At 27.2% G+C, this 14,609-nt stretch overlaps 1 protein-coding gene across 6 annotated transcripts in view; it reads right to left on the reverse strand.

Moving 5' to 3' along the window:
* Positions 1-358: 358 nt before the first annotated feature.
* LOC107444932 (tRNA dimethylallyltransferase) overlaps positions 359-14,609 on the reverse strand; it is a 43,017-nt gene continuing 28,766 nt past the window's right edge. For 2 of the 6 annotated variants that reach the window (XM_016059211.3, XM_087167391.1), the window contains exons 9-11: positions 12,009-12,118; positions 11,170-11,281; positions 359-486 (exon numbers count right to left, since the gene is read on the reverse strand). In XM_016059211.3, the coding sequence (XP_015914697.1) occupies positions 401-486; positions 11,170-11,281; positions 12,009-12,118 (308 nt within the window). In that variant the 3' untranslated portion in view covers positions 359-400. Of the gene's footprint in view, positions 1,906-11,129; positions 11,282-12,008; positions 12,119-14,609 lie in introns of all 6 variants that reach the window. The other 4 variants (XM_016059226.3, XM_087167393.1, XM_016059217.3 and 1 more) reach the window with 2 other exon arrangements.

The following is a 14,609-nucleotide window of genomic DNA, read 5'->3' on the forward strand; positions in this document are numbered from 1 at the left end:
TTGGGAAATAGGAAAGTGGATCTCAATGATTACTTCGTTAAATAGAAAATTCACTTCATTATTTGGAAGTCATTTTACAAAGAAATTTCCAAAATGTTCTTGGTTTCTCAAAAGAAATCACAAAATAGAGAAATTCGCAAACTGGAAGTTCGTTAAATAGAAGTCCAACTGTAAATGGGTTTACAATTTGTATACTTTATTTACAAAGTTGGGGTTCAACTGATAGAAGGTTGAGCACTTAAGGTTCTATTGCTGGAAAAAAAATTGGGAAACACGGCTTTAGATAAAATACCGTAATAGGAAAGATATTACAAATAATATTATACAAAAAGACTATATATAATTGAACACAAACGAGTAAATGGGTGAATATTTTTTATTTACATACAATATAAAATTTCTAGCTTATTTCTGAAAATTGTTTTCTTACATCTTTTTTTGCTAAACTAGCTTTTCTTTTACAGTGTTTCTTGGACTGCAGATGAACTGAAATAAAAATGATTTTGTTATTTAATGGCTCATAAAAAAAAAGGGTCTAAATCTACATATGTATGAGATTCACATCATTTAACTGTCAATTTATTTGCAACAGCCACTCAAAAATACACTTTAAGAAATAAAAGTTTAAAATATAATTAGAGGACACAGTTAACAAATCACATATTTCTTAGCGACATGTAGTTCCAATATTGTCTGTAAATAATTAACTAAAAGCACACATTTGTTATTACACACAAATTCGTTATATGTTTTTCTTAAATTTGTGTGCGCTACATATTTTTATAAGCAGTAGTTTTAGAATGAATCTACTTTAGTAAAAAACTACAAACTTGTAATCTTAATGAATAGTACTTTCTATAAAAATAAAAGAAGTTAAATTTTTTAGATTTTTATTAAAACATAATTTGGATTTATCATAATACTTTTTTTAAAATAACTTGTTAAATCTTTAATAAGTATAATTTTATACACGAATATTTGTGGGAAACAGATTTAAAGCAAGCAATTCTTTGAAAAGTAATTCCATAACAATCATGTATGCATTCAAAGCATTGTTTTTTAAGTTAAAAAAATTCAAAGCTCCATTCCATTTGAAATATCATTGCCTACATGATGTTATATAATTTTTTTTTGTAAATCTGTTTGATTGATAATGGCAGCAACATTCATTATTAATTGCTGTGATTACACATTTTCTAGCTTTTTTAAAATACCTTTATTTTTTCTAATCAAACAATATTTAAATTAAATTAATGAGTTAATTCATAGAATATTCAATGCAATTCACTGCCACACACCTAATATCCAATTATGGTTACAATCATTCTCACAGCGATCGTCAAAGTACAAACCTTTACTTTTTTATATTTTGATCTTCAGGGTTGCCACTGTGTTTTCCCTGTACACACTATATTAAGAGGATACAACAATTACTGCTATATTAGGCTAACTATATTTATTAGTTGCTGGAAACATGCTGCAGTAAATAAAGTAGTTTAATATAGCTGAAATCTCATAGATTACACTTTGAGTGAGTCACCATTTTTTAAAAGAATCAAAATTTCCTGTATCTTCCCAGTTTGTAAAGAAAAAATCAAGACTCCCTGTAGTTTTTCCTGTTCTCCCTGTTCAACCCTGATCTCTTCTCCTGTGTCTGTTAGGAACAAATTAATTCAATTTAAATCTGTGGCGACTTTGCGGGCCTTCCAGTCTCAACCGTTGAATATTATTCATGCTAATAAAATCTCTCGATGCTTGCTTGCTTAAAATAAAAAGTTACTTGTAAGTTATCCATTATTTTTATTTAATCAGTGTGAGTCCAACTCAAAAATTTTGAAAATTCCCTAAGTAACATCATTCATGAGGCAGTCAAGTTTACTTTTATCTTCAGTCACATTTATTATTCTAGAAGAAAAAATATTTACAAATGAAAGAGAGCATAAATTCTAGTTCTAATATTTTTAAATAAAATATTCAACTATTTTTATACATAAATGTGATCAATCATTTCTTGAAACTTCTGGACCTTGGATTTTCAGAAACCTTCGGAGCACAATCATCTATGTTTAATAAAAAATAAAAATTTCCCTTCTGGAAAAATTTTACGCTTATATTAAATCTATTGTTTACATTTCAAGTAAATATCTAAAAATTTCACACAACTTACGACAGATTTACACTGTAAATCACTTAATAAATGGCAGGTAACAAAGTGGAATAAAGTAACAAAGGGGAAGGCTGACACAGAAAAGCTAAATGTTCTTACATTTAATATTAATAATTATACATATTACTATCTAATATTAAGCTTCAAATGAAATTGAAAAAAAAAAATTTATTTCTCATTTTTTTAATCATTTAAATTTAATCAAAAAAATTCAGAAGCATTAAAAATCGATAATTCTTGACTTACAATGTAGTTTTTATAAGTATAGTAACAGAGCAAAAAAAGCGATTTAATTTACTTGTTGTGTTGAAACATACAAAAGCAAAATTTGATCTATCTGTGACGATATAAGACATTCTTGAGCTACCTTTTGATAGCTCTCCCCATATTGTGCCTCGAAAGTACTTTAATGAAAAGTTGATTTGCGACTCCTCGCATTGTTGCATCTCAATTACACAGTTTCTGTACAGTCCGCAAAAAAAAACGAATCACCCTGAATAACTTTCGTTCTAATGATCGGATTTTCACGAACTAAGTGTCAATCTTAATGGTTCCTGGGGGTGACCTCAAATATGTTAATTAATTAGTGCTAACTATTAATTAAGTTACAAAATCAGACACAAAAACGTACTTTCTCTGAATAAACATATAATTTTTTTTACATATTTGGAATCTAGACCCTTGAATTAGTGGGGGTAGACAAAATTTTAAAAAAATTGGGTGGTAAATTGGGCCGCAATAAAGGTTTATATATTTGGCGATAGTCCAGAAAACCGCCAAAAAAAGTCGCCTGCGCAAATAAATATTTTAAGATAACCCATTGACTAATTCAATAGAGGAGTGCTTAATTTTACTAGGTTGCTACGCAACCAAACTCTGATAGTAAAAAAATTGAAATAATGTTCAGTGATTGCTCGGAGGGGCTTAATTTATTGTTAATAGAAAATATCTCGAAGTTTCCAGGCCATAAACAATTTTTTTAGGGGATTTCTGTCCAAAAAGCAAAAAAAATATTATTTTAATCTCCTTTGAAAAGTATATTTGAATCGATTTATAAATTATTTATGATAGTTTTTAGAATTTAAATACATGAACTTTTTATCTGATATTATTTTGATTACACTGTTTTTACTATATTTATTCGAGGATTCTATACTAAAATATAATGAGCATAACTTATTATAGCTATATACAAAATTTTAGGGATAATCATTTTTACAGTTTTAATCGAGTCTTCTAGGCAAGAAAGTTTGAAGAAAAAAAAAGTGCTTGAAAAATAAAATGTAGATTGTATAATAATTCTAATGCACAAGGCTTTCTATAATTTACGATATTTCTTTTTTCTATAACTCAAGGAATTGCTGAATGTTTAGTGGCATTTTAAAAAGATTAAAATATGTTATGTTTAAGAATAAGATATTGAAATAATATGTTGCAAATTGTAGGATTCATTGTTTAAAAAATCGCTTCATTCTACTTGATATTTAGGTTACATCGTTTCCTTTAGATAAAGATGATTAGCAAATAGCATCCTCATGTTTCGATACATTCTGAAACTTATACGTTCGCAAATTCACCATAAAATGTCGCACAGCATATTCTTCAATTACGATAAGCTACATTTACCACCAAATACTGCTAATATGGTTATTTTTGCTTTCTTATATATATCTGATGATCTCTTTTTAAACAGAGCTCGTAAGATCCTTAAGATACTGAAATGGGGGCACAAAACCTTAAGAGATAAAATATTTAATTTCATTAACTCAAAATATCTGGTGTCAAAATGTTAATTTTTAAGTTAAATATAACTTTTACAATATTGATGTTCTTACATTTTTAAAGATCACATGAATCCTGATAAAATATTAAAATGCATATGTTTCCTTTAACGAGTGTAAAATCCTTATCAAAATAATGATCAAGATCCAAATGTAAAACAGTATAATTGACGATAAAAACTCAACTGGCTTCAAAACATATGAAGAGGGAAGTAAAAGTCGACATGTTTCGAGTTTTCAAATATAATCGCCCATTCTCAAGACTTGTCGGGCTTGGATAACTTGTGACTTTTATTATTGGACGCTCAAAGCATGTCTATTTTTATTATCATCTATTATTTTTTTAAATCAATGAAGTTTTTATATTTTCGATTCAGTTTCTTGGGATTATCCATTTAGTTACACAACATATTAAATTATTTCACTTGATATTAAAATAAGTTTTACATATGTTATAGGCACAGGTTCTTAGATTGAAAAAATAATAATTCACTACTTTGTAAAAAAATTAATGCAGTAAAAAAAAAAAAAATTTTCTTTTGCTGCAAGCCTTAACATTTTAGCTTAAGGTCATAAAAAAATTCCGTTTACAATTGAAATTTCAAAAGTCGAATGTGAAAATGGAATGTCCCCTAGTACCAGGAATCGAAATTAAATAGTAACAAGGACAACTTTTTTAAACAAGTTAGCGTTTCTGTCCTACTCGAAGTTGTTTGAAAAGGTATTTTTTATATATTGATTCCAAAGTTTATTCTACATATATTTCAGGGTATACTTTCGGAGTATTTCGATCGAGTTTATTTTTACGCCCTTATTTGCTTAAAATTATTAAATAATTTACTTAAAATAAATTATTCAAGCTACATGATTTAATGCATGTAGTATAATAAATAATAAACGGAGCTTCCGACGCATATCCTTAACCTTAATACCGCTATCATTAAATAAATGGAATAAGCTTAGATAAATCATAAAAGTTAATTTTTCCCTCGTGTAATTTTCAAGGAATAATATGTTTCGATCAAACAGATTTCATTCTGGAAATAGCGAAATAATTGAGTAGGTCCTTTGGAGCAATATCATTCTTATCCTCTTTTGACGAAATATAGGAAAAATTAGTTTTCACAGTTTCTGTAAAAAGTATGTTAGCCTACTTGCCACGTTTTTTTAAAAATTTTTTTTTATTAAAATAAGGTCGGAAATTGTGTATTGTGTGCACAGCTTCGGAATCCTTACAGATTTCAATTTTATTATTTCCTGAATAACAAAATAAGGCATTTTCCTGATAACAAATTATACTACAATAATATCTTGGAAATCATGCTAAAGTAAAAAATTAAACTAAATAGTTTAGTATATTATCAGAAAAAAAAATCTACTTGGTATCATAAAGAGTAAAAGATATAATGAAATAATTAGTGAATCACACGTGGTCAGATAATTAAAAATTTAATTTCGCAACTAAGATAGTAGGACGACATTTAAGATACTGAGATATTTTAAGACACTAAAAAAATTCGCTACGTATTCCACAGCTTTTTATGTTCGGTATCTTTATCCTCTTTGTAGTGACTTATAAAACATCAACACTATTTTAGACAATCTAAGTTGAAGTCACAAGAAAAAAAAAAAAAAAAAGACAATCAATAATTTATATTCTTTTTTCAAAAAAAATAGTATGCTAAACAAATAATCAGCTGTTTTGCATTAAATAATTTTAAACAGCTGAATGTTTTTAATTTCTTAAGAAGGTTTTATTCTTAGCTAGCAGACAATAATTCTTTAAAAAAAACTTGACTATAACTTGAAAAGGAAACCTAAATTAAGGAAAATCTAAATTAAAGTTCTAAAAAAATTATTAGTATATTAATGAAGAAATAATAAACGTAAAATGAAAAAGAATAAGAATTTTAAAATTTTATTAAATAGTTGGTAAAATAGTTCTGCGATACACTTCCGGAAATTTCTTTTAAGATTAGGATGATATAGGGTAAACCAACAAATGAAGGAGCATTTCATAGATATTTCTTAGAAATAAGATTTTAAACGTTTTAATTTAGATTGATTGGTAAGAGTAGCTTACTACCTAACAATAGGAAGTCCTCTAACAATGCATTTAGTTATCTGGCCTTTGAGTCTTCTCTGGAAAAAGTTTTGAATTTGTTAGTATCTGGTCAACGCCTTGTTTCTTCGACAAAATTATAAGGTCAGTGGTTGTTGTTATCCGTTTAAACTACAATTAATTGCATATAATAATGCTTTTTCTTTTCATTGTGAAAAAAAGAATTCAAAATATGGTCATTGAAGTTACGTTTTATTTATTTTAAGCATCATAACATAAGCAAGTACTGAGATTAGGGGGTGTTTATTAACTGGATTATCAAACGATGAAAAACCAATGAATAAACAAGTGTTCCTTAATTGGGATTTTTTCAAGTTAAAGAAAATAAATGAAAAATTTTAATTTTCTTGTACCTTTAGTTATATTATACATCAAAATTATGTTAAAAATAAAAAAAACAACTTCTAACCAGTGAAGGGACAGGCATGTTCCTTCACTGAGAATAGATTTCCCAGTGAATGAATAGTATGTGTGAAATATGATTTTACTTGGATAATTAGTAGTTCAGCGACATAGAGGACTCCTAAAATTCAGTTAAATGTTGTATGAATAGTTCCTATAACTATTTCATTTAAATATGCAAATTTAATTGCTAAATTTAAAGAATTATAATAATAATTTATTTATTATTTATCTTCATAAATGTAGTGATTAGTTATTACATCATACCTTAGACTCCTTAATAAACTATGTTTATTAACTAAATATAACAACTAAATATAATAATAAAAGCTTGAATGGAATCTTTGCAGGATTTTGTGCCAATAATTAGCTAAATTATTATCCTATTGCCGTCTTTAATGTCCTAACGGGAACTGGTAGGAAAAATCAATTTAAAGACAATTATCTAGGTGAAAAATGGGTGAAGTTTTTTTAAGGTGACATCCACCGATAACTCTGTGCAATGCGAAGATAATTTCAAAAGGCAAAACTTCCCTTTGAGAATAATATTCGAAATACTGGTTTTTAGAACTTCAGAGAATCTTTAGGAGGGAAGTAGCCCTGGCATCTTTTTATAAAGTGATTGCATTTACAATGCGAATGAAACAAGAGTTGAATACTGCCCTTAAACGGGAAAAATCTGCGGCCTTAAAAATTATAAGGATTTATATTCTAAAGTACCTAGAAAAGAAAAAGTACCTCCATTGGTAGTTTTTCCTTACAGAAGAATTCATTGAGATATTACAGAATCAGTCCCTGCTACATATTTCATTGGAAAAAGCTATTCATGAAATGAAACGATGACCACAGCAACATTTTACAAATATATTGCAAATGTTTCTACCCATGGCTAATTAAAAATGCAATCAAATTCCTAATTTTGCTTCTTCTGGATAGGTATAAATCTCATATCAATTTGAAACTGAGCAAGTTTTGTTCCTCAAAACAAATTTTCTGGTTTAGTTTTCTACGTAATTCTTGGAAATCTCGTTAGATCTTGAAAACAAAAGAATTGTAAAACAATATGCCTAGAAAATTTTACATCCATTTTTAAATAAGATTTGAGGCATCAACTGATGAAGTTAAAATGCTTTTATGAAATGCGATATTTTTTCGTTCGATGTAGAAAACGTTGACTGTAACAAATGCATGCAAAACAGACACCAAGAATTAATGAGCAAGACAACTTATCAACAAAACACATGCTTCGAGAGTAACGATGCGCTATTTCTTCAGAAGCTTGAGAAGGAAATCTCACAAGTTATGTTGCAAATTTTTAAAGGAACATTGACAGAAAAGTATAATCTCCCAAATATCCAATAGCCTGCGCTTTTCTCAATATTGAAGAATTTATTTCAAAAAGAACAATTGTATAATCAAGTTTTGGCTCTGAAGCTGAGACAACTAACATTAATAATGAAAGTATCTTGAAAACTGATTTTGAGATAAGTCCTCTTGAGGCATTGTTAGTTGCAAAAACGATTGGTTTCATAAGTAACTACTAGATATAAGTCAATGAGAGATGGGTTTTACTCAAACTTCGAAACTCCTTTTTCTCATTTATTATCCAGTGAGGAATTCTGGAAATAGAACTGGAAAATCAAAAGAAATTTCGAAGATACATTTACATTGGCCAAAAATTTGGAAAAAAGAGGAAGGTTAAATCAAAAGAAAAAGAAATAAATTACTCATGACGAAGAGAAAAAAAATACTTAAAAAGATTTTAAAAAAAAGCTTAAAAAATATGAGGAAAAGATTAAACAAAAAATGATCGAATTATAATAATAATAAAAACATCATCAGATTACACAATGATAAACATTCATAATTTAGAACAGACTATTAAACTGTGAGAAAAAAATTAAAAACATTTTTTTAAAATTATGTATTCAAACATATTTTACTTTCCATTCCATGACTGAAAAAAAAGTAACATTTTCCACATTAACTATGGTTATATGTCGTAATTCCAAGAAAAATCTTGTTTTTAGACATTTGTGTGGCCTATGGGTTCCTAACGAGCATCAAACATTATCAAAATTAAGTGTTCATTCTCTGGAAAATTTAGTGTTTATTCACTGGTAAAAACTGTTCCTTCACTTGGTCATCTTACTACTTATTATTTAAACCACCAAAAGCTTAAAACAATATTATGTAAGTTATCTAACTTTTTTTACATAATTTGCATTTAATAACAAATATGTCAACACCATCATTTAGTCAAAATTACAAATTTTGAAATTTTTATAAATTTTTTTTAAAGGCAAGCTAAGCTTAAGTGTTCCTTCATTGTTTAGTTTACCCTATAAGATGTTGAGAAATTTGCGATGTTGTGAGAGATGTTTAAAAATGTTGACTACCTATTTTTATTAATATTTATAAAATATATATTCAAGAAATTGATAAATATATTATTCCAAATCTATGCATACGTATGTATATTATTGAAATTGTATCAGTTATTGAAAAACAAAATAAAAAATAAATAAAAAATAATCACATTAAATAAGCACAATCTGGTGTATTCTATCAGAAGCACGCTTTTTTAAAACTAGGCATTTGTTGAATAAAGTGTTTTTTATTCAAAATTCTCTACTAAATTGCAAATAAATTATTAAATGACTAAAAAAGAAACATAGTATTTTATAGTGTGAAAGAAATAAAAATAAAAAGATTAGCAAACGATTATTAGCGAAAAAAATATTAATGAAATTTTACGCTACACGCGAGAAATCAAGTTCCTCCCAAGTTTATCACATTTTAATATTAATCGCCCCAATTAGTTATTTCTTTATTGTCGCCAAATTATTTTTTTAAAAATAATTAATTTTAATTTTTCTCAGCTTCTAATAAATAAAAACAGTTGAAACTTTAGATTTTTCAATTGAAAAATATGTAAATTAATATGGTATAAAAAAATTCATACCTTATAATTCAATATTTTTTCATCCTCACTTTAATTAAATAATAAAAAATAATAAATAATTATTAAAAATTATTTTTTGCATGAAATTATCTTTGGGTAAATGAGTTTTATGAGTGGGTGCAATTTTTTTTGAATTGCTTCATTAGTTTTGAAAATATGACTGAAAACGCAAAAAGCGAAATTAACATTAAGGGGTACGAACTTTGAATCGCTCTCCTGACCAAACTATGGGGACCATATTTACCAGATTGCGGCTACCCCCTATATTTTGAAGATAAGGAATCCAAATATGTAAAAAAAAATGCATGTTTATTCAGAGAAAGTACGTTTTTGTGTCTGATTTCGTAACTTAATTAATAGTTAGCACTAATTAATTAGCATATTTGAGGTCACCCCCAGGAACCATTAAGATTGACACTTAGTTCGTGAAAATCCGATCATTAGAACGAAAGTTATTCAGGGTGATTCGTTTTTTTTTTTTGCGGACTGTACATACTCGGCTGCAACAGAGGAAAGACAGCTCTTTCGCAAATTTGGTAACTAGTGGTATCCATTCACTGAATATTATTCCGGATATATTAAAAACATCAATTCACTAGTATATAAGACATGTAATGTTTACAATGAAACTATGAAGAATTTCGTTAATCTTTTGGATTCTTGAAACATAATTAGATGGAAAAAAATTTATTTTTTCGACCTACCTAGGTGTATATGCCCCCTTAAATAATTTTTAAAATATTTTATTTCCTTTGTAAACTATCAAATTTTTTTATTATTTGCTTCAATTTGGGGTGGGGTGGATCCGCCACTGCTGCCTATGGTGAGTCATATCGACAAAGTCAACCTTCGTCTATGAAAAGGAACCCCAACATAGAATCGAGTTAGCATGTCATATATGCTAGTGAATTGGAATTGTATTTTTGTAGTGGTAGATAACACTACACTCACCATTAAAACAATAAATTTAAAGCAATTATACTAGTAAAAGAGTAAATAAAGCAGTCTTAGCTTGTTAAAGCATTATACGAAAAAAATAATAATGAAGCAGCTTCCTTATTTAAAAATAGAACATCCAAGAAGCCATGGGATGCATTTTTTGCTAACTCAACATAAATAATTTAATGCAATAATTATAATATGGCAGATTAGTGAAATATATGATGCCTTTAATGATAGAATAAAACTTAATAAACACACACATGAAGTTTTAATTTTAGGTGTGAGGCCAACTCAGATTTAGTCCATAACATTAATGGCCGCACTCATTTATAAATACTTTTAGCGATTTTAAATATTATCTCTTAATGAAATGATAAACATTTAAAATTTTGTGTCTGCAGTTTTCTATTTTAAACATTATATGTCACTCAGGAGCCTGGCATTATTAAACAACAAAGAATAAAATGGACACGTTATCAGAATGGACGAAGACCGCACCACAAAAAGAGATTTCAATGCGGCACACTGAAAAAGGCAGAATTTGAGATGGATAGATGACTTACAAAAAGACCTTTTGGTCTTAAGCTGAAAAACACTAGCAGGAAAAAACTTTTCGAGAACCCTGGGCTATCGAGTCATTGACATGTCACTCAGAGCAATATATATATATTAACTGCTTGAATACACGTTAAAGATTGTCTATTTGGAGGAAAATTAAATTACAAATGTATAACTTTTTAACAAACTCACCATAATCCATGTATGCAAATACTAAATGTAAAAGACTCACTTTGCCAAGTTTGACGACCCACTAAAATTTTCTCACAAACTTCACAAAAATGTGTTTCTTGGACATCATTAGTTCCTTCCTCAATGGGCAATGCTTTGTAAACAGTCTTGTTCTAAAACAAATACCAGTCATTTTTGAAGGGCATCTAACGAACATTTCTTTTATAAATGATTAAATAACATAATTTTAGTCATTAATGAAACCTCTATGATATCAAGGGAAAAAAAAAGCACAATAGTAATCTATAAAAATACTTCAGTTAAATAAAAAACTGACTAAGAGCTATTAAATAAAAATTAAGTCGTGAAGTGGATAAAAAGAGAGAGGGAAATAAAAAAATATCCCTTTGATTCTTAAAACAAGTTTTTAATGCTAAAAATAATATTTTTCTGAACAAAAGTATCCAAAAAAAAAAAAAAAAAAAAAACATTTCTAGAAAAAAAAAAAAACTTCTGAAAACGAACATCTTAGCTTTTCTATTACTGTATTTTCAAGGAAAACTGAAAACAAAAGAATAAAGTCTAAAAGAAACCATCTTAATTTTCATGTCATAATAAAAACAGATATTTTTTAAAATGAAAACACCTAGATAGAAACCAGAGCAAAAATCGTAAACAAAAGAATCAAGTCTAATAGAAAGGATCTTAATGTCTCTGTCATAAAAACCACAGTTTTTTTTAAAAGAAAAAAAGCTAAGTAGAAATCAGAAAAAAAGAAAGCCTAAAAGCTCTTAATAATGAAAAAAAAAGTTTTTAAAAAAAAAAGAAAATTACTAGAAAGAAACCAAAACAAAAATCGATAGTTTTTCATTAGAAAAAAAAATGGTTAAAATGGCTAACCTCTATAAATGAGTTGACAATGTCAATAGCAGGCTGTTCAACATTTTCTTCCCATAAGCTCAAATCAGTCACATCAAGACCATAAACGGGTGGAACCTGTCTGTCTGGTTCTGCAATAAAAAAATTTATAAAACTAGGAGAGTGACTTACTAACAAAATTCCTGATGAAAAATAAAGAAACCCTGAGAGTTAACAAAGCATAAGAAATAGTGTGTATCACATCGCATTTATTATTGAAATAATTTCAAATGAAGATAAGATATAAAAAAGAAATAAAACACATACAATTTGAATACACACAAAACGAAATCCTTCACAGGCATTAATTTAAATCCAAAATTTTATATTATTTAAATTTCAGTTACGTAAAAGCTATTAAATGAATGCAGAAGCAAAGTTCTGAGTAAGAACACATAAAAAATAAGAAATTAATAAAATAAATCAGTTTAAAATTGAACACAACTTGTTAGTAATTCCTCCGTATTATTTATTTAAAAAAAAAAAAAAAAAAAAAAAAAAAAAAAAAAAAAAAAAGAGGAAAAAATCTTATTAAGTACAATACAAAAAATTGAACACAACTTGAAGTAATTCTTCTGCTTAAGTTTTTACAAAAAAAAAAAAAAAAAAAAATCTTATTTTTATTTGCTTTACTTTATTTTTAATGCCCTGTGACATTTTTTCCCCTCTGGTCACCCGGAATATTTTGTGCAGGGCTACTGAATGATGCCTGTACTTTTCTAGGATTTCCACTACAATTATCCATAAAAATAGTTGCTTTAGTAATCTTAAATATAAAAAATAAATAATCTGCACAGAAAAATAATTAAGTTGGTTTTTTTCTCCATGGTGTAGCCTTTTGGTTAATTATTAAAATAAACCACCTCAAAAAATGCATGGCATGACATATCTGCATAAAACAATAACTTCAAACATTAATTAGTCTAGTATTTATAAGAAATTCAAAACTTATCTATTAGACCCAACCCTCTTTTTTTTCATTTTTCTAACCTTCTCTTTTACATTTCATAAGTTTCTACTTAGTCCATTTACCAATTGAACAACTGCTTTTTTAAAAATAAACCATTTTCCTTACTTTTTACAATGTATATAAAACAATATAAAAAAAGCAATCTACAATAATATAATTTATAATATATATAAAAAAAAAAGATTGTTTGAGGTTCAAGATAATTAAATCTATTTTAATTCCAGAAAGCAACTATAAATTAAATACCTGTGAAAAATAAAAAAGAACTGCACATTGCACTTAAATTATTCCCCCCCTCCCCGATTCATAAGGGTAATTCTGGTAAAAAGAACAAAAAAAAAAGAAAAAAAAAAAAAAATCTGAAAACAGAAATTCACTGATTTTAAGAGTGAAACACATTTGAAATAATACAGGGATGATTGTGACTTCACAAAAACCAGGGATGGCAAGTTTTTTCTAAAGTGGAAAAACCACTTGGAAAAAAAAAATTCTTTTAAACCAAGAACTTTTTTTAAAAGAAAATTTTAAATTAAAATTTCAAACTGTTATAATTGAAATCTAGATTAAACAATAACGTTAATCTTCAAGCCAATTGATAAATAATTTTTAACTAAATACAAATAAAAAAGCTCGAATTTGAAAAAACTTTATGCATATTAATAAGGATAAAAAAGTGAATAACAGAAGTGTATAATAACAGTTCAGTTTAGTGATACAAACATTATTACTTTCATAAGTAAATATATCTTTGATAATTCATTGAAGCATTTCTTTACTGCTGTATTGGATCCATGAATTTCCTCAAATCACTCTGAAGTACAAAGGATTGAAATAGATCTTTGAAAAACCATTCACAAATAGGGTAGTATGTAATACAGGATGCATAGCCAGATTTTCAACAAAAAATAAGCATCTTTTAAGCACTCAATATATATTTTTAATCTGTTTCAAAAAAAAAATAAATCATAATTAGGGTCTGTTCAGTAATAATTTTTTTCTCTCTATAATTTAAAGTTCTTAATTTATAAACATAAAATCAATAAAATTCAAGAACATTTTCAAAAACTTAACATAATCATGATAAAATTATTAGTTTCTGATGAATATTGCAGAGAAAATTGGGAAAAATCCTGCCTTTTTTTTGTAATTTAAAACGACAATCGACACGACAAAGAAAAATAACCTCTTATTAAAAGACAGAAAATTAAGCACTTTTTACAAACCCTGAATAAAAAAGCACTTTAAAGGCTTTTAAAAAACATAAATAAAAAATAAATACCTTTAAGCACTTTTTAAGAATGCTACGCACCCTATAATATTTTGAAAATCAATAGAAAAAAAAAAGCAAAGCATCATCAATTAAAAAATATTATTATGTGAAAAAGCAGCTTTCCACGTACACAAAAAAAGTGCAAAATAAAAGGAACAAAATATATGAGAGCAGTTCAAACAAGCAAATGGAAGACTGTTTTTCAATTTTTTGTTATTTAAGTAACATTTAAAGGGCATGGTTGGCTTTTTTCTACATACACAAGACCACTGTTGGGACTGGAAAATCGTACTTTGTTTGAAACTAGTGTATAAACACAGATAAAGGACTAATTACATCATAA

Source organism: Parasteatoda tepidariorum, chromosome 7, assembly GCF_982258835.1.
Source record: "Parasteatoda tepidariorum strain Cologne lab strain chromosome 7, Ptep-v5.0, whole genome shotgun sequence".
Taxonomy (NCBI): Eukaryota; Metazoa; Arthropoda; class Arachnida; order Araneae; family Theridiidae; genus Parasteatoda; species Parasteatoda tepidariorum.